This window comes from Berghia stephanieae, chromosome 3 (genome assembly GCF_034508935.2).
Source record: "Berghia stephanieae isolate SIO BIC M18660-M18661 chromosome 3, UCSD_Bste_1.3, whole genome shotgun sequence".
Taxonomy (NCBI): Eukaryota; Metazoa; Mollusca; class Gastropoda; order Nudibranchia; family Aeolidiidae; genus Berghia; species Berghia stephanieae.
Window position 1 is genome coordinate 68,694,404 of NC_088362.1, and position 20,578 is coordinate 68,714,981.

Sequence of the window (20,578 nt, forward strand, 5' to 3'; positions counted from 1 at the left end):
GCAAGGCATTGTAGTAAGCCAAGTTGTTTTTGAGAAAACCGAATAAAATCTGATTACACTCGACCCTCCCTTCGTTCTTTTTTTTTAAAAATTGTATAAAAGATTTTTGTTTATTAACAACTGTCAATGTTTGTGATCATTACAAAAAATGGTAGGAATTTGAGGAAATGAATTTAGAGATAAAGAGTCAGCTAAATTTGAGAAAGTCTCAATTGAATAGTGGCCGAGCATGATTGTCTTTGAACGATCAAACAATTTGTTTCTCGACGCTGAATGTATTGATAGAATGAATGTACACTTTGTTGCCAAGCCTCTATCAAGAGAACAACATTTTAGAAATTCGGGTTATTTGTTTGTTTGTATTTATTTTTCTTACGCAAAAAAAAAAAAAAAAAAAAAAAAAAAATCAAGGAATTGTGGTTGCAGGGGGCATCGACGAAGTAGCCAAATAGGCAACTATCACGATTTGACATTCCGATGAATTAGGGCATGCGCAGAAAGGTAAACAGTAAACATTCAATGCTTTGACACCCCCTTGAGACCAAGGAATAATGGCCAATAACCAAGTTAGCTGATGGAACTGAAGTTGTTTTGCTATCATTATATTTCTTTATATGTGTGTCTGATAGATAATAAGGTAGGATATGGACCGACATCAAGTTAAATTGTTTGTCAAATCCAGCTTAAAAGTACGAGTACAATCAGATATTAGTCTCTGGAAAGACAACGTTTTCGGCGTAGACCTGCCGAGGCTAAGAAGGTTTTTAAATGGTGCACGTCTACGGACGGTCTATTAACTTCATACCACTATCTCATCTTGTTTTGTTATCTACCTGGATGTAGGTATCATGCAGGTTCTAACCAGATGTGGGAATGATGACACATTGCCTTCGATAGATTGAATTTGTTTTGATGTTGATTCTGAGAGCAGAACAACTTTATGTTGGTTCTTGATTCTTGGTCTTCCTCCATACTCCACTTAATGGGGTTTTTTTTTTGTCTGAAACTCATTTTGGCGACCGTTATTTCCAACACTCTTCATAAGCTCAAGAGTAATGGCATGGTATCGCATCAGTTTTGAGAAGATATTTCATTTAGATACTACTCAGAATTAGATTAGTACATTAGTGCGTTTTAAGAGTATGAATAAAGGATTACAAAAACAAAAAACGGCCCTAAAAATGAGTTAGCAATCTTGAGTTTAGTATTAAATACAACCACCGTTTATCGCATACGCCTTTATCGCTCTAAAATTGGAAGAAATTTCTTTCGTTCTCTATCGCAGATAGCTAAGAAATATAGAGGAAAATTAGAATGGATCAAACTCGTTTGAATAAGAATATTCTTAATATTATTAATCTCGTGTGATTTGCTTTTTTGTTTCAAATGTGCTCTTTTTTCTGTTCTTCGTCAGTCATATAGTAAGACAGGAGCGACTTTCACTGACATTGACAAACAAACAAACAAACAAACAAAAAAGAAGTTTCCAAGTAGTTAAATCAACAGCACATTTATTCAAACTTGACCAAAACAAAGACAAAAATCAAAGTTAACATGTTGTTATTGTCAAATAAGAAAAATAAGTTATTGAAATGCATATTATAATATATGTATATATATATATATATATATATATATATATATATATATATATATATATATATATATATATATATATATATATATATTTTTTTTTTTTTTTTTTATATATATTTGGAAAAAATTTTAGTGGCCCAGTTCTCCCCACTACAATAGATACAAGGTTGAATCATTTGTAAATTTGTAAATAGTAGGAATCAATGTCTTTTCAATGTCTCTTCAATTTTTCTGTTAGCAAATTAATAGGTTATAGTATCTTAAAAAATATCATAGGAAATGATACACACTGTCCAGAATGTTAGAAAGTTGGATGATTAATGTTACATTGCCAACTCTTTATGAATTCATTTTCAGGTGATATTTCAAAGGCATGTCTAACAGTCAAGGGATACCTCAAATAGTTATAAACCAACCAAGTGTTGATGAACTTGATGAGAGCGGTAACAGGTACATTTTCTTTCTTTCTTCTTTCTTTTTTTTTTTTTTTTTTTATTTTTTTTTTTTAATTTATTTCTTCTATATATTTTGATTTAATATCTAAGATAACAGTTTTATCTTAATAGCTCAATAACGAGTTGGCAACATTGTCTCTATTTCTCACCCTCTCTCAAGCCCCCCCCCCCCCTCCCCCACTCTCTCTCTCTCTCTCTCTCTCTCTCTCTCTCTCTCTCTCTCTCTCTCTCTCTCTCTCTCTCTCTCTCTCTCTCTCGCCCCCCCCCTCCTCCTCTCTCTCTCTCTCCCCTCCTCCTCTGTCTCTTCATTTACAACAATATGTTTCTATATTTTACCTCCCTCACTATCTGTCTGTCATAAATTTCAATGGTGTGTTGAATTTTTTTTTGAAAATTATGAATGTTACATATATTCATATTGAAAAGCTTTTATATATATACATATATGGAAATAATCTTTTTGGTAATGTTAGTACATAATATATTTATGTTGTGTACACGATTGTGTCAAGTTTATGAAAAAAAAAAAAAATAAGATGAATTTAATTCATCTGTAGAAAAAATTGCACTGGCAATTTAAAAAAGCACAGCAACCAAAAGTTTCGCATAAAGAAAGTAAAACTATTCCGTCATTTCTTTATTTTATTGGGGAGGAGGGGGGGGGGGTTGTATTTTTTGTTGTTTTTGTTGGTTTCAAATGTAACTTAGTAAAAAGGAGGGCTAATTTTAATAAGGTTAACTTTTAAAATATATTTTTAGATCAAGATCAGCAGTTGTCGGCCGCAGTAATTCAGCTCCTCAGTCACAGAATAAATTTTCATTGTTAAGAATGGGCCTCAAATCCAAGGACAGTCCTCAACATCAAACAGCTGCAGTAAATCACTCTAACCATTCTGATTGTCAGATTCCAACACTATCTGATGGTGTCATACTCTCAGATCAAGACCAGTCTGTTGTTACAATGTCCACAAATCAACAATGTGCTCCTGAGTCTTCTGATCATACGAACATGTCCTCAATTCCACTTTGCGACAACAATCATTCCCCATCTTCAACGAAAAAGTATTATGAACAAACAAATAAAATGTTTTCTGAAGACCCAAAACCTTGTGATGTTTGGCAGCGCCGTGAACATTTTGTGTCATCTGGACCATCTGATAATGTGGACAGTTCGGCATACAAAAGCACAGAAGGGGACACTTTTCAGTTTCCCAGCACCAACAACAATAATAACAACGATTCCATTCCTAAAGACAAATCAAGTGACTTATCCAATCCTCCGTCCAACCATTCTAGTCATGAGAACCATTGCAATAGGTAAACAATTATAATATTTCTATTGTGTTCTAGAGTTAGTTTTGATCATTGGTTTCTAGAATGAACATAGTGAACAGAGTGAGGGAAATCATGTTTTCTTCAGATACCCTTATGTACAGCCATAACTAGGACCAGGACATTTTTTAGTTTGACAATAGGCTTGTGTTGTAATGAATTGTTTCATCATAATGTAAATAATCTTGTTCATTACGGTTTTTTTTTATTAGAGCAAGATTTTGCTTAATTGACAACAGATTTCATTTTGGATGTAACGAGATACGACTCTCAGTCTTGCTAAGCGAGTATTGGAAATTAGATGTAGCAGGTTTGACTTAAATCAAATAAGTTGGTTTTAAAGGTGGGGCTCAATTTTACTTTCACACAACATCAGATCTCCCTGCCTCACCAAAAGGATAGTAGCAGCAAATGAGGCCAAGGTCAAATTCTTGTCACTACTCTCTTGATTATAACCAAATGTCTGGGTAAAAGAGTTGACAATCATATTTTCATTTCTGCAATTTAAAGTGGGCAACATCTTATTATTCACAATAAGGAGACAAATCTATAAAACTTGCCTTAATACACTTATGATGAAACCTTGATTTGTTTAATGCATGATTGACTTAGAATGATATGAAGCCAGTTGTTGGCTTAATAGTTGAGCTGCTAAGTCTTTACTGGAATCAACCAAGACTTGTCAGCTTAATTTCTTAATTATCACAGTTCTGTGTAGCTTTCTCTTCCAAAAATGAAAAAAGAAAATAAGATTAATTAATTTATTCATTCATTCTAGCAATGAAAATTGAAAATGATATTTTCTACCCTTTTCAATTAATCTACATTGATAGGTCAATTGTGTGAAAATTGGAATATTTTACACAAAATGTTTGCTTAAAAAAATTTTTTTTTTGCTATTTCAACAGCCCTGAACACCATAGCATTGTAAGTCCTTTGCGAAAGTCCCCAGGACGCAAGCTTCCCCGTCAAGCACAATCTGAAGTTCTTCCCTGTGAGGTCTCCCGCAAAATGTCCATTGCCGACATGAACCAGAAAGGTTATGCCAAATTAGAGGAAGAACTTGTCAAGGCACAGCGGGTAAAATATTGTTATTACAAAGGAACAGTTTAAACTTGTTTTCTTACCTGAATTTTCTATTTTTAAGTTTATCAAGTGTTGAATAATGACAGCAAACAATCTCTGTTACTCACTGTTACTGTTAGCAGATATGGTTCATATTCAACCCTATATCGTCCATCCAGCAACATTCTTCTCTTTGTGGAAAATCCATTCCCTTGTGTTTTTATTAAATCTATGATGCTATTTTTGATTGTTGAATAAAATGGAAAACTGGTGTATTTACAGCCTACGTCTTCTATGAGGAGTTAGAATTTCGTTTGGTGCAATCGCCAACACTGGATATTGAGTTATGGTCATACTGAGTCAATGTTCTATTATGTCTACTTATTAAGTTGAGCATTTATAAAGCACAATAACCATTAAAAGTGCTTAACAAGGGATCCCTAGCCAATGGCAACACTATCATGTAGGATGAGACAATTACGCCTGTTAGGCAATATTACAATTTTTTTTGACATGACAGAGACAACGTTGTTAATGGCCAGGGGACTCACTTGACACTTATGTATTGTGAAAAAATGCGATCAAAGAGCCTTTTCCAAGGACTTAATTATGGGCTGCTCAAAACAGGACTCGGACCCTGGATCTTCAGGTCTGGAGACGAGTGACATGCCACTAGACCTGCACAAAGAATATTGTTATTAAAAGTTGAAACCATAAATTGTACAGGTGGAAAGCCTAATTGCAAAATACACATGGGAATTAAGGTACTTTAATGTTGCTATCATTTTTATTTGAGAAATGAAATCTTCCACCTTAAAAATAAGTGAAAAAAATAAATACCAATAAGATTTTGAGTCAGATGATAAACATATGATTTCTAACAGTTGCCTGCATAGGATTTCGAACTGATTGTCATGTCCCACTGCATATTTTATGGCCTTTTGGCCATTTGTTTTTGTTTTTTTTAATATAAACATATTATTCCTAGGCATGGAATGTGGAATTTTTAATTTTCTGTTTCCTTGAACTCAGGCTTTGGCATTGAAAGACGAGGAAGTTGAGGGTCTACGAGGTATCAGAGAGAGACTGATGAAGGAAGTCAGCGATTTTACAGCCTCCTTGTTTGAGGTGAGAATGGGAAAAAAAGTCTGAAGTGTAAAGAAAATCAAACTCCTCGCAAATCAATGACAACTCATTATTGTAAAAATGGCATTTACTTTGAGTGATTCGAATATTTAGTTCTTTAAAACTTAAGGATGTTAATTTATTCATTGAGAAATCTTATGAGGTGGACACCTGTTTCACTCACTTGGATCCAACAAGACCGATATTAACAAGTAAATAGGTATTCCCCAGTTCAGTTAGGGTATGTGTGTCTGTGTGGGGGGGGGGGGGGGGGTATTATTTTTCAAGATTTGATAAGTAAAAGAATTTTACATTCAACTAGACATTGGATATAACAACAACTGACAGCATATTTCTTAACTTTTAAAGAATTGTATGGTGGAAATTTTTATTCATAATGATGCTTTTTGTGTGCACTATTCAAATGTTATGTGCACCATTTAAATGATTTCATTTACTAGTTTGTTTTTCTTTTTCTTTCATTTCTTTTAGGAAGTAAATTCACAATTGAATGAAGCAGCTTTAAACGAGCAGCAAGCAAGAAAGCAGTTACAAGAGGCAAATTGCAAGGTAGTCTGATTTTAATTTGAGTTAGTTTTTATTAGAAATCTTTTTATTTTGATTGTTGGTGCGTTCATTTTAAACAGATGAATAAATTGATGAAAGTCCCTTTGTTCATCGCTAAGGGGAAATCTTTCTGTAAAGTCTTATTCCAAGGGAAAACTGGAATAAGCTAGGCATCAGATGCAGTGCACCTACCAGCACAAAATACACAAGGACGAAGAGACTTGCTCAAGACCACACAGTGCAATGAGGAGTGGAACTCAGTACTTTCTGGGTGTAAAGCAAAGACTATGCCACTGGGCCACTCTGCCAAACAAAAAAAAATGTTTTTAAAAAGTTGAAAAAGATGTACATTTAATATTAAGAGTTGATACAGAGTCCAAAAGCAGTAGGTTTTCAATTTAATTTGTGCCCCTTCAGAATCGATTCAATTGTACTGACATAATCGTGACCTAATTGATAAGATTCATAGGGTATGGTGATCATCCTGTTATAGACCGGGGGGAGAGGGGGTTCATTTTATTCTAACTTTTCATTATAAATTTACTATTTTCACCTCAATTAGTAACAATAATATGACTCATGTCATTGCTGTCTTGGTGAAAACAGTTGGATCCACGATAATAAAAAAATAGACAATGGTGCTAGAAATTATGATTTTTATAGAATTGAAGCCACGCCATTAAATCTATTGTTCTTGTCCCAGGATGAAATTCTAAAAAAAATTATTTTTTTAAAATTAACTTTGGAGAGTATACCTTTGTTGACTTATATTTGTGTCTCAGATGTTAATGTATAGTTGATTCCTTCAGATTGAGATGTTGACAGCTGAAGTGTCGGCCTTGAAAGATCTGGTACTGACTTCAACTCCCAGCAGTCCCAACAAACACCTACACCCTCAGATAGACACGGCTCCCACCAAGAAAGAGAAGGGGGTTAAGCCATTTTGGAAGACACACAGACGATCCACCAGTCACCACCAGTTTACGCAGGAATCCAGGGAAATGGCCGAAGCAAAACAGAGCCACTCACAGTTGAAAGAGGTTGGTCTATTATTTTCTTGTAGTTGTTTTTTGCTTATGTGTGTCTGTTTTTCTTTTTGGTTTTTTTTTTTTTTGTTTTTTTTTTTGTTCTTATCTCTCTTTTTTCGGGGGAGGGGGGGGGGGGGTGTGTTTTGTTGGGTTTTTTTTTTTACATATATTTATTTTTATTTTTGGGATGATGTTGGTGTAAACAAGTATAATCCCAATAAGGTCAAGATATTTTTAAAAAATAAATTATCATACCTGCACCTATATACAAGGAAACTTAAACATGTCTTATTGTCTAGTTGCGCTTTTGGTGATGATGGGTAGATTTTTTGACTCTCCTGAAAATTGTATGTTTTCATTTTACAGGGTTTTGACTTTACATAGCCGACTAACGCTTAAGGAAAAGCCAATTAGAGCAAACTTTCTGAACTTCATAACAGTTTTGGCTTGATTATTGTTTTATTTTTGTTTTTTTCTGTTTTATTTTATCTTAATATTGGGATGTAGTTAATTATTTTAATTTGGAATCATTTTATTGACTGGCCTGTTTTTGATTGTATCATTATCATACTTCTACATGGATGGATGGGAGTGAACTACCCTTGCTGGGAGAAAATACTTCATGCATCTTCTGTTCGCTTAAATTTCATGGAGCTTTTTGTCCTTGGCTGGGACTGGAATGATGCATTTTGTTTTGCCTAAAGCCACTTTAAAATGAAAACAGATGTATGTGTCTTTTTGTTTTATTGTTAGTAGACAATAAAATGGGAATATCAGCGAGATCATCTACTTGTGTGTAGGTGATTTGTCTAAGACTGAAGACATAGAAAGGCTGCACTTGTGATTTACTTTTCTTTTCTCCTTAAATTTTGAATTTCTGTTTTATACGAGTATTTATAAGCTGCCAAGATAAATTTCTGATCTATATTCATTGACTTGCAATTAGTGTTTTTCTACTGGTGCTTATATGACATTAAAGAGTGACTCTTAAAACAAACAAACAAACTATTAACTCTTATGGGTTTTATTTCTTATCAGCTTTTTGTTACTGTTTGTTTGTTTTTTTTTTTGTTTCTCATAAATATATTTTCTAGATGGACACAGTTGTGTTTGATGAGTTTTCAAGATGGCGACTACAACCAACTTTGGATTTCAATTCACAATTTTTGTCTCGTGTACAGCAGGAAGATATTCAACCTTGTCTCAATTTCCGGAACATTGAGGTAATGATAACAATAAGAATAAAACCATAGGGTGACAAAATTTGAGTGATTGAAATTAAAAGAGTAATAGATTGCATGGGATTTGATTTGATAGATTGACTTCCAATAGCTTAAAAAATATTAGATTGTTTAAAGCTTTTTTAAAATTTTTGTTTTCTTTTCTAACAATTAAACATTTCTGTATTTCACCTCTTCTCCTTATTTCATCTATTGTCTTCTCTTGCTGTTAGCTTTTCATCGCTGGTAATGAAGTGACCTTGTTTTATTCTGATTAGACTTTTTACTTTGTTGACATCAAAATTAAGAAAGCACCATTTCTGTATTTTGTTGCAAAAGTAATTGTCAATGAAACCATTATAACATTTTTAATACAATTTCAATAGAACAAAATATGCACCGGTACACCTTTTATACATACTATTTGTAACTATTTGAAAATTTGTTTGAATGTTTCCATGTTTTGTAAAATATCCTTTAAGTGTTCTTTGTTGTGTGGTCACCTGATCTTACCTTAGTATATAGATCAATATGCTTGTCCTCATTATTGATAGTTTTTATTATTGTTATTATGATAATCACCAACATCATCTCCATTATCGTTATCAATATTATTAATTTCGTGTTTATCAACTATTTTATCACACATGACAATGTGCGTTTTGGAATTTACTTCCATTCCAGCTTGCAGAGAGATTGCAGGTATGTGTTCAGGACAACACCTTGTCTATAGAGCCCATTGCTGGAGACTCTTCCTTTCCAAGGTATGTAGATAAAGTAATGTTGACAATGTAAAGTTGTTGTCTTTAATAGCCATGAAGGCTCATTTGATAGGATGCCGGGTTATCACATTTTTTTTCTTCCAGACATATGATAGACTTTGCTACACTGCTAGGGTGGGTAATGCGGTCAGAAAACAAGTGTTGACATGATATAAAAGTTGGGTTTTTTTAAATATTTGGGAAGGGAAAGGGGTGGGTTGGATGGGTTGAGATGGCCAAGTAGGTAAAGCATTGCACTTACACCTTGAGGACCCAGGTACAAGTCAGTTTTTCATTGTTAACCTTGATATAAAACCCCTAATATTCACTTTGTGAGATGTTTTGTACTTCATGCTTTTTATATTTGTCTTTTCTTTAAATATACTCTAAAAATAGATATAGAGGTGGATAAAGATAGTTTCATTACATTTATTTGCACTACTTCAGCATGACACAATATGAGCATGTCTCAAAACGTTTTTTTTTTCAGAATTGAACTTAATGTAAACATTATGCTTTATTTAAGGCAAAAGACATTAATAATGACATAAAGTAAGGTCTCACTTTAACTTTTAAATCACGTTTTGGCACTGTATTCACTCTGACAGAATACCATTTTGAGACAACATTTCACATATGCATGCTTTGGAAATAGGTCGAAATATTTAAACATTTGTGTTATTTATTTTTTCCCCATATCCTCTTCTTTTATCTCTAACAGAAAATGTTCGTTGTCTGACACTCACAAATTGTGTAATTATAAAATCCGTCTGGAAGGAAACGATGCCTGGTACTCCATTTCCCCTATGTGTAGAAACAGGGTAAGCAGTTGTTTTACCATCTCTTTTTTTATTTTTTAAATCCGCCCATGTTATCAAAGTGAAGCAGCTCTCAAAATATGTACTTTAACTCTTCAAATCAAACTGACAGGGGGAAGTGGTCTCTACTTTTCAATATTTTTGTGTTTTAATTTTTTTTTTTTAAATTATGGCTTGAAACATCAAAACCTTTTTACACATTGTGTCGTCACTCTCTGCCAACCTCACTTAATGCCATCTGAATGATAAGCACTAACTAAATTGATTTGTTGATAGAACTATTTGTTTTATCTCTTGACTTTCAATATACAACCAAACACCGTAATCCCAATCATGCTGGTATATCAGGCTTATTCTGGATTTTATTGATGAAGTGTTGATATTTGTTCATATTCCTGATGTTCCTCATTTACAATTACTCTTTTGATTTTTGTCTAACTTTTAACTATTACAGAAAAATCATCGTCGTCATCATCATCATCTTCATTATCATTCATTTGTCTTGCAATGTACTCTATAAATGTGCACCTATCATTCAAATGGAATAAAAGATGTCAATGTCCTCTAAGGTAGTATTGTCTTTAACCAAGATTCCATGTACGTCGTGCATCAATTTCACCATATTGTGGTCTGCAAAACCCATTTCTGCCATCTCCATCTCTTCTGTTGCCCTATATTGTTTGTCCTGCCTATATAACATTGTGTCTTTATTCTGGAATGAGGCCATTTAATTTGTTGAACCTGGAGTCTTTTAGTGAAAGGAAAAGAGATGTATTTATATTTTTCTCAGCCAATTTTTTTTCTTGTTTATTATCAGACTTTTGTAGATTAGTTTTTTTTTTGTTATTTTTTTTTGTTTGTTTGATATTAAGATATATATGACTCATCTCCTCAAACCAATGTAATGTCGGGGTGACCAATTTTTGTTTTTCACTCTTTACGAAATTATATTTAGTATCAATATCCCAAATAAAACGTATCACTTAACCCAAGCTCATGTCTTTGAAATACAAAATCAGTTTTCAGCTGCTAAATTATCCTGATTTTAAACCATTTTGATGGGGTGGGTCACATATTGTTAACATTTGAGGTCCTGTGTGCATGTCATAATGAGACATAATGATGGTTTTGGACTCAAGGATAGATTGCTTTTGGAGCACTTGTGATCTCTGTTGAACTTGTCCCCTTTGTCTTATTTTTTAAAATCTGCTCATTTGTTAGATCAAACTCTTTAAACTGTTCCATCATCTTTCTTTTAACTGGTGCTGAAATGACCTTAAAGTGTCAGAAACACTGTAAAATCCTTAAACAACAAACACATATCTGTAATGTTTGTCCATATTATTGTTATAGATTTTATGACAGCTCAGTAATTGAATATATGTTAGTTAATATGCTATGCTTTATATGTGTCGTTAACCATATATGTGTACAATGTTAGTGTCATTTCTATGATATATAAGGTTTGTCTTATTTTTTGACTCTGTCAACAGATAGCGGCTGTGTGTGATTTCTTTGCCTACATACGCTATATCATACAGGGACTTGTCAAGTCTTCAGGTCAGTTATGTTATAGACATTTATGTTCTACGTGATATGTAAAAAAATATATATGACATTTGAATGTTGTTTACTCATTTACAATCCTTTTAAATCTTTCAAATTATATATATATATATATCTATATATATATATATATATATATATATATATATATAAAATATATATATATATAATATATATATATATATATATATATATATATATATATATATAACTTGGCTGTTTTTGAGATGATATTTCTATTCAAACATTTGCTTGAAAAAAAAAGCAGAAAATGTTAAAGTTTGATATTATAATGACAGATGAAGACTTTATCCGCATGACTTTACTGTCAAAATTCAACTTGAAATTGAACTGATGGAAAAAAATTTAGAAGAAAAAAAAAGACCAAACAATTCACAACTTTATTTTTAAGAGGAAGAAGAAAACAGTAAAAATGTGTTTTATCATTAACAGTTCTGATGCTTTTTTCTAACCCCCCCCCCCCCCCCTCCCTCCCTCTTGACCTTTCTACTAGGAAGTTTCAACCCATGACCTTTTGATAATTTCAAAAATGTTACCACTTTAATTTGATTTGATGATCAATAATATCAATGTCTATAAATGTCCCTCGTCAGAAAAAGACATGTTTGTGGAAATAGTCAAGCTGCGACATCAAATGGCTCAGGCCAGACTAGGACTTATATGATTGTTGTGACTGGTGCTCGTTTTGCCGCTCCTTGCCCTGCTTGTCTCCTTGCAAAGTGAGGAAGAAGTTCTCCTGTGAGGAGAGTTGGCGTACAACAAATCTTGTGCTGTGTCCTACACATGGAATCTCGACAGTCGGTTTTTTTTCCACGGATATATTTTTATTGTTTCTTAATGGAGGTTGTTTGTGTTATGCTGCAATACTCAAAATAATGTTTCTTTTACAAAGTGTTTTTTTACATATTTGGAAATCACAATTTTTTTTAAGTTACATAATGTTAGCATGAAGAATGAATATGTAAAACAAAGGGGGGGGGGGGGGGGGGCAGGTTATTTTAAAAATATTTTTTCTTGTTTTGTTTTATTTTAGTGAAATATTTTATTTTTCATATGTCCTTCCTTTTAGAATCTACAGCATCCATGTTTAAATCTCATAAATTAGGCCTAATGAGTACATGAGGAAGAAACTTGTGTGGGAAGAGAATGGGTTTACAAATTATCGCAAAGAATAGCGTTTGTGCAGAAATAACACACAATCTCAATATTATCAAATGTATATATTTTATTCTACATCAATTTTTGCTGTGTTGTTAATTAACACTGGTCTTATATTCAATTTATAAGTTATAGATATATAATAGGTATAAACCCACTCCATGAGCCTTATGGCTCTGAAGAACCACTTTACTTTTTTAATGCCATTAAGGCTTCAAAAGCTTTCAGGTCTTTAGTATTAAGGAAATGCTTTGATATTATTGGTCAAAGAAACTCTGAACAAGTGTGTATGAAAGGTGCCAGACAAAGCAATAAAGAACAATACAAGAAAATAAACCATCCCAAAGAATCAGTCTGGCACTTTTCACACACACTTGTTCAGATATTATTGGTCAGAATTTTCTTAAGTCGCCGTTAGAGTCAAGTCACCAAGTGTTAGTAAAAGCAGTATTATGAGAAATATTCTAGTTATCATTGAGAAAAATATGATTTAAAAAAAATAAAATTGTTGGAACAAATTTTATCAATTTAATTCAATCCCCTATTGTTGTAATAAAAAAAAAAAAAAAAAGCATGATAATTTATAAAGCACAATATCCACTAAATATTCTCGAAGCGCTTTTCAAGGGATCCCTAGCTATCAGCAAACTACATGTAGGACGAGACATGATGCTTGTTGGTGATATTACAATTTTATTCAACAGAGACAATGCTGATAAAGGCCAGATACTTATTTTACACCTGATTATGGTGAGAGAATGTGAGTAAAAAGTCTTTGCACCACTTGAGCAGGACTCAAACCCTGGACCATCTGGTTCGAAGGCGAGTGTCTTACCACAAGACCACATAGCTGCACAATTCCACTCTTACATAATTCTGTTCTCACAAAGATTGCAAAAAGGTCCTAGTTTAAACTAACAAGTTGGGATGTTAATCTTAATCTATTGTTATATGATGTAAAAAAATGTTTGGCTGAAATGGAAAAAACAAACAAACGTGTTTTTCACTTGTATAGAAGAATTACATACTTATTCTATTAAAGCTTGAGCAGCACACAAAGCCAAGTATAGCAGAATACTGATCCCGATTTAATAATATGTAGAGATTTTGAAAAGGACCACATTGTAAAGTAACCCTTGTTAACATTAAGATGCAGATTGATACAAAGACAATGTTTGAGTCACTGGTGGAATTCCAGATCTTCCACAAAAGTTAAGTACCAAGATATTCCAATTCTGATTTGTTTTTTTGTTTTTGTCTTTTAAGGGCCAATTTGATTGTTTCTACAGATTTGGATTTTCAGGCCCATTCATTTGATTGAAGGAGAAGCTTTCACTTATAGCTCTGTCAGATATGGTGGAAGTTGAAAGTACTTTGCATTAATTAAACTTGTGTGCTACCCAAAAGGGAGCAAACTTTTTATATTGTCCATCTAATGCCAGAGCTTTTGCTCCTCGGGCCTGATGGCTCTGAAGGATTATTTTTATCATATTGGAATTTAAATTATTTTTGTTGATAGTTGATTTGTTTCCACAGTGATCTGCATTACTGCTTTTCTAAGGCATTATAAACAGCATGATTAGCCCATTAAGGATGAGACCAAATTTCTTTCAACTCTTAATTTCATACATTAATCATATGGTTATGAATATTGACCAGACAGATTTCTCGTTGTGACTTCCTATAGTGAGAGGCACTTACTGTGTCTTCTGTCCCCCTATATCTGTTTTCCAACATGCTTTCTGTCTTTGTCTTGGAATGAGATCACTTGGTTTTGTCCTGACCGTGGCTGGGAGGGAAAAGTCAAATGTATAGTTAGAGTTTTGGAAGATTATTTATTTTGTCTTGTAAATCCTCTCTCTGTTTTGCACTGTACTATTTTTTGTTTTACATATATATGATTTGTAAACATTTGAATGTGTTCTTATTAGTGGAGACCTGTGCTTCTGCCAGGATGAGACATTTAGGTGATCTCAAACTAAGTACACCGATAGTGTGCTCTTGGAATCTACATCTGTTCCCTACTTGAACCTCCTTTGTCGTCCTTTTTCTTTAGTACTTTAATTGTGATTCTAGAACTTTTTACTATCTCATTTTCTTCCTTTTTACTGGTGCTGATATGACCTAAATGAGTTGCAAGCGCCCTAAAATTCTTAAAAACAAAAACAAAACACTAACAAAAAAAGGCTAGAAATTTCACATATTTAAAGTGGGTTGGAGATTTTTTATTTTATTTTGAAAATTTTTATTGTTTTAAATTATTAATTAATAACATATTGATTTGGAAATTTTCGATTCAGATAAAATGTTTGCTGCTTTTGGCAGACCTGTCACTGGCACTGATGAAACCCGAATCTTCCGATTTCTTCATGGTCTAATTGGACTTAATTCAGAATTATTCCTGAAGATTTACATTTGTTTATTAATGTAATCACGGGATAGGTTTTTTACAACACGTGAGAGAATTCTTTTTTTTTTTAATTGAGATTTACTACATCTAGTAGAAACTCGTTAACATTGATAAATTGATGTAATTTTTTAAAACAAGCAGGGTAAATATTTTGCATTTTAAGATGACACAGGTTTTTTTTTTTATTTCTAATTTTTAACCTCCAAATTTGAAATTTTTGGAAATAAGATTAGGAATTTTGATTTGTTGATTTTAGTTGATGATTTAATTTATTTTTTATATTATTTTTGTCTCGTTTAATTGTGTATGCTCTTATGGATTTTTCTGTCTAATGGCATAAGACTTATTTTTAGAAACTAGGCTCGCTTCTACCTTTTTCTCTTTTTTATTTAAAATGGTTTTTGAATTATTACTTATCTTTATCTAGTTATAGTTTCGTAGATAACTTTTGCATTTTTGAAATTATATCATTGTGTTATTTAATGCCATGGATACAAAGAATGGCGTGTTTTAAATGTTATTATGAAAAATTAACGAGCATTTGAACAAGCCATATCAGTATTTTCATTAATATAAAGATAATCACCATATTGGACCTTTGACCTATATGACCTGTGATGAAAAATATACTTATGTCATGATTCATTTATCACATTCTTTACAGTCCTTAACTGTCTCTAGATTTTCTATCGTTCACTATCACTTTGATCTTTGTCCATAAATTTTTATTTACAACTGAATATAATTTCATCTGTACAAAGTGTATTATTATCATCTATGTTATCTCCAAACTGTTATCTATGTCAATGGGATTTTGTTTCTTTCTTATTCATCTCAGGTGATACTAAAGATGTTGTGCCAGTAGCTTTGCTCAGATTGATATTCTGCATATGCAAAGTTTATTTTATATCTAATATTATGACTCTAGTTATATATTTGATTAAAATGGAAAAATATACTTTTATTACCCAGCTTCACAGTATTCTTCACAGCCTTGTTGTTATTGTAGTAATGTCATTAACAGAAAATGAAGTTAGTAGAAAAGTGCTAGAAGACAATAGAGAATCAAAAATGTTTCGCAGCTATGGGGGCTTGAACCCACGACTTTACTGATATGACACTCCACCTGGCCGTAAGAGGGGTGCCATGCAGTCGACGCCATCCACCACTCCAAAGAAAAGTGGTTTCAAACGTAGTGTCTATCCTGGGTAATGTCATTATTTACATTTGAATGATTACTTTGTTATTATTATTATTATTATTATTATTATTATTATTATTATTATTATTATTATTATTATTATTATTATTATTATTATTATTATTATTATTATTATTATTATTATTATTATTATTATTATTAATATTATTATTTTGACTTTATTTTCTCTATTTATTTTTTTTATTATTACGAAAATATCATATTTTAATGCTTTGGAGCTTTTAACCGCATAATACTATGCATTTAAGGATTCATTCAATGAAGCAGCATGTATTTTTGTCACTTCCAAAACCATTTTTAAAATAATGAAAGCTCATAAGAATGTTGTATTTCCAAATTATTCAATTATATTTTGAAAACACTGCTTAATTATATATCTATTTGTCTATTTGTATAGTTTCCTATCTCAAATTCTACATAATCCAATTGGTAAGATGTTGATAAATATTGACTTATTATTGACGTGAAAACTCAGCTTCTGTCAAATCATAATTTCTACCATTGTTTGTCACGATGTATTTGAAGACTTGATCAGTCTCAGTAAGAGAGCAAAAACTACATTGGGATTTTGATTAAATCCCAAATCCATTTGCTGCGCCATAGATGGATGCAGTCTTAGACTCACGACCCAACCTGGGCAGGGAGGCACTTACTGTGTCTTCTATCCTCCTTTATCTGTTTTCCAACAGGATTTCTGCCTTTGTCTTGGAATGAGATTACTTGGCTTTATCCTGGCCTTGGCCAGATACCCTGGTTGGGAGGGAAACAGTCAAATGTATAGTTAGAGTTTTGGGAGATGATATTTTTTTAATCTTGTAAATCATCTCTCTGTTATGCATTGTACTATTTTCGTTATACATGGTTTGCAAACATTTGATGCGTTCCTCTTTGTGGGGACCTGTGATTGTGTCAGGATGAGACATTTAGGTGATCTCAAACTAAGGACACTGATAGTGTGCTTTTGGAATCTACATCTGTTCCCTATTTGAACTAATTCACCTTTGTGTTCCTTTTTCTTCGATACTTTAACTGTAATTTTAGGACTTTTTACTGTCACATTTTCTTCTATTTTTTTACTGGCGCTGATATGACCTAAATGTGTTGCAAACGCCGTAAACACCTTAAAAACAAAGCAAACAACAAAATACAACCCAACCTCTATACAAAGACTCAGTCTCAATCACTTGGTAGTGCGCTGTTAGAAAAGACATTTTGCACAACATGTCTTTATTTTATCAGAGATAGTGTTTAAGCCTATTAAATGATGCATTCAATCTTTTTTTCTTCTTCTTTTGTACTGTTCTCCCGATGGAGTCAGACAGCTCTTGTCATCCTTAAACCTTCAACCATATGCAAAATTGTAGATTTTTATTTGTATGTGTAAAAAAAATCCTTAATGCTAACACATCATGATATGTTATGAATGAGGATTTCAGTTTCTATATTCCATTTTAACTGGGTGGGGTTCCTGACCTCCCAAAGTGGGCAGGGAGGTACTAACTGTGTCTTCTATCCCTCTATATCTGTTTTCCAACTTGCTTTCTGTCTTAGTCCTGGAATGAGATTACATACTTGGTTTTGTCCTGGCCCTGGTCGGATACCCTGGCTGAGAAGAAAACAGTTAAATGTATTGTTAGTTTTGGGAGATGATATGTATTTTTTTCCTTGTAAATCATCTCTCTGTTATTTGTAAACATTTGAGTGTATTCCTCTTAGTGGGGACCTGTGCTTGTGCCTGGATGAAACTTTTAGGTGATCTCAAACTAAGTACTTAGATAGTGTGCTCTTGGAATCTACATCTGTTTCCTATTTGAACCAATTCCCCTTTTGTCTTCCCTTTTCTTGGATGCTTTAATTGTGGTTCTAGAACATTTTACTTTCCCATTTTCTTCCTTTTTACTGGCGCTGATATAATCTTAATGTGTTGCAAGCGCCGTAAAACCCTTAAAAACAAACAAAAACATATTCCATTTTAACATTATTATTCCATATTCCAGATGTAAGTTTTGTTAAACACAAATTCAAAACTATCACTTAAAATACCTTGAAATATTACGTTTGACTTTTAATTTATTTGAAAATGTCACTTATTTTATTTTTCTACTCCTTATCACCACTAAAACAGAATGGCTGGAGATCCTATCAGAGAGTGTGGACTGTGTTATCCTGGGCCAGGTAGTTCCTGATTGCTCCACCCCCATATAGCCAATACCCCAGTTACAATGTTTATGCTTTTGTTCTATTTTGAATCAGTGTGCTAGATAGGACTTTAAGATAATGTCAAAATAGGCCTATTGTTCATGGATCCTCTGTTTCCTACTTGCCTTACTTTTCATCTAGTGCTTTTAACTTCAGATCTATAACTTTTGCCTGACCATCTTCCTTTTTACTGGCGTTGAAATGACCTTAAACTAAAAGCGCAGTAAAACCGATAAATTTTTTTTTTAACCTGAAGAGACAGGTGGATACATAAAAATCATGTCTGGGGTTTATTTTTTCTTGTGAATTTGTAACTTGATACTTATCTGTGAATCAGGTAAATCATGATAAAGGACGTTTTTCACTGTTTTGATAATTTGACATTTGCTGTAAAGCCCTTTTTGTTTAGATTATGAAGTCTTTAAATTTTTTGATAAATGATCGATATTTCTTTGGTATGAAATTGTAGCATTTAGTGAATATCAGAAACATCTACAGATATATCATTGAGTTTCCACGAATATCAGAAACATCTACAGATATACTATTGAGTTTCCATGTCTATCAGAAACATCTACAGATATACTATTCAGTTTCCATGAATATCAGAAACATCTACAGATATACTATTCAGTTTCCATGAATATCAGAAACATCTACAGATATACTATTCAGTTTCCATGAATATCAGAAACATCTACAGATATACTATTGAGTTTCCATCATATGAGCTATTTAATCTATTCAATAGCTCAATTGGTAGAGCACTCCCTCCATACTTAAAGGGATCGTGGGCGAAGTCAAGACAGTGATTTGGTAGCTTGCTCTATTAGATCAAGTGGAAAGGACTTAACAATAGACTAGCATCCTATCCAAAGGGTAGCAAGCCATTGCCATTGTGAATTTAACACTATAAAAATGGGATAAAGTCCAACCCCATTGGGCTTGTGGCTCTAACAACTTCTCTGTTTAAGGTGATATGCCTTTGTTATGATTTTCCTGTGTTGCCTCACATATGAGCGTATCCCTTATGGCAAGCATCCTACGATTGTTCTTATTCGTGGTCTTAGACTTAGACTAACAAATTGCTCTTGGAATCTCTTAGTATCCTATTTGAACTTAATTTCTCATATTTAGATAAATGCTTTGATGTCAAAAAGTATGATAATATGGAAATTTTAACCAAATTCACTAAATGCAAAAGGTCAGAGGTTGTAACAAAAATAGAAAAGGGAGAATAAACAAATAGAAGAGAAAGATTCAGAGGTTATATTTTGGTTTATACTTCAGTGCCTGTAATTTTGTATTACTCATTGGTGTCTCATTTGGTCGTTGTAAGAGCATAAAACGTGCAATGAATCGCATCAAACTATTGTTCACTCATGGAATTTAGTTGCAATAAAATTGAATTTATAGACCATGCCAGTTTGATTCTTGCCATAGTAAGAAATAAGAGGAGCCAGACTGTTCTATTTTTTTTTTTGGTTACAAAATCTCTACCATTATGGTTGGTGAATTCCAAGTCAAGTCGGAATCTAGCTTGATAATATGATTATCAATTCTAATCTCATGGTTTCATTTTATTTTTTTTAAACATATTGTTGCCTTTAATATTTCAACATTTAAAAATTAATAGTTTTGTCATTTAACCAGAAAGTATCAATTCAAAATACCTTCGCTCATATTGTTATTAGGGGTAGGTGCTTCTAGCTGGCATCCTCTATAGTAAAAGATATGTGACTTGGGTTAAAATTATGCTTTATTGAGGATAATTTTTTGGATAATTTATAATTTAGATTTTAAATTCGCGTTTTCATTATCTTGTTCAGCCAAACATGATATCAAAATGAAGCAGTCGGTGAGGTGTATATGAAGATAATCCTCTATCTGTAAAAATCTATTTTTGGCCAATGGCCTTTGTAAGATTCAATATCTGTTCAAATTCAAAGATTATTTCAAAGCAAAACATTTGATCTCAACTGCTGAGCAAAGACCTTTTATTATCTCTTTCGTGGTATATAATATGATATAATGG

General features: G+C 32.6%; 1 protein-coding gene and 1 long non-coding RNA gene across 2 annotated transcripts; both read left to right on the forward strand.

Annotated features, from left to right (window-relative positions):
* Positions 1–495: 495 nt before the first annotated feature.
* Positions 496–13,058, forward strand: LOC144968294 (guanine nucleotide exchange factor for Rab-3A-like). The gene is made up of 12 exons (XM_078906509.1): positions 496–637; positions 1,954–2,046; positions 2,811–3,368; positions 4,292–4,463; positions 5,481–5,576; positions 6,066–6,143; positions 6,950–7,180; positions 8,263–8,391; positions 9,073–9,152; positions 9,871–9,970; positions 11,461–11,527; positions 12,148–13,058. Exons 2-12 carry the CDS (start codon positions 1,970–1,972, stop codon positions 12,216–12,218), a joined length of 1,659 nt encoding a protein of 552 aa, XP_078762635.1. The 5' UTR covers positions 496–637; positions 1,954–1,969; the 3' UTR covers positions 12,219–13,058.
* A 3,057-nt stretch (positions 13,059–16,115) lies between these two features.
* On the forward strand, positions 16,116–18,695 carry LOC144968295 (uncharacterized). Its single transcript, XR_013644562.1, has 2 exons — positions 16,116–16,330; positions 18,470–18,695. It is a non-coding gene; the product is annotated as an uncharacterized LOC144968295 (long non-coding RNA).
* The last annotated feature ends 1,883 nt before the right edge of the window (positions 18,696–20,578 follow it).

What these genes read in the sequence shown, in the direction of transcription:
- LOC144968294 (XM_078906509.1), top strand. Translation starts at nt 1,970, where the DNA reads ATGTCTAACAGTCAAGGGATACCTCAAATAGTTATAAACCAACCAAGT. An exon ending in TACAAGAGGCAAATTGCAAG is followed by an intron (nt 6,144 to 6,949) that starts GTAGTCTGATTT and finishes TGATTCCTTCAG; the next exon opens with ATTGAGATGTTGACAGCTGA. An exon ending in GGGACTTGTCAAGTCTTCAG is followed by an intron (nt 11,528 to 12,147) that starts GTCAGTTATGTT and finishes GTCCCTCGTCAG; the next exon opens with AAAAAGACATGTTTGTGGAA.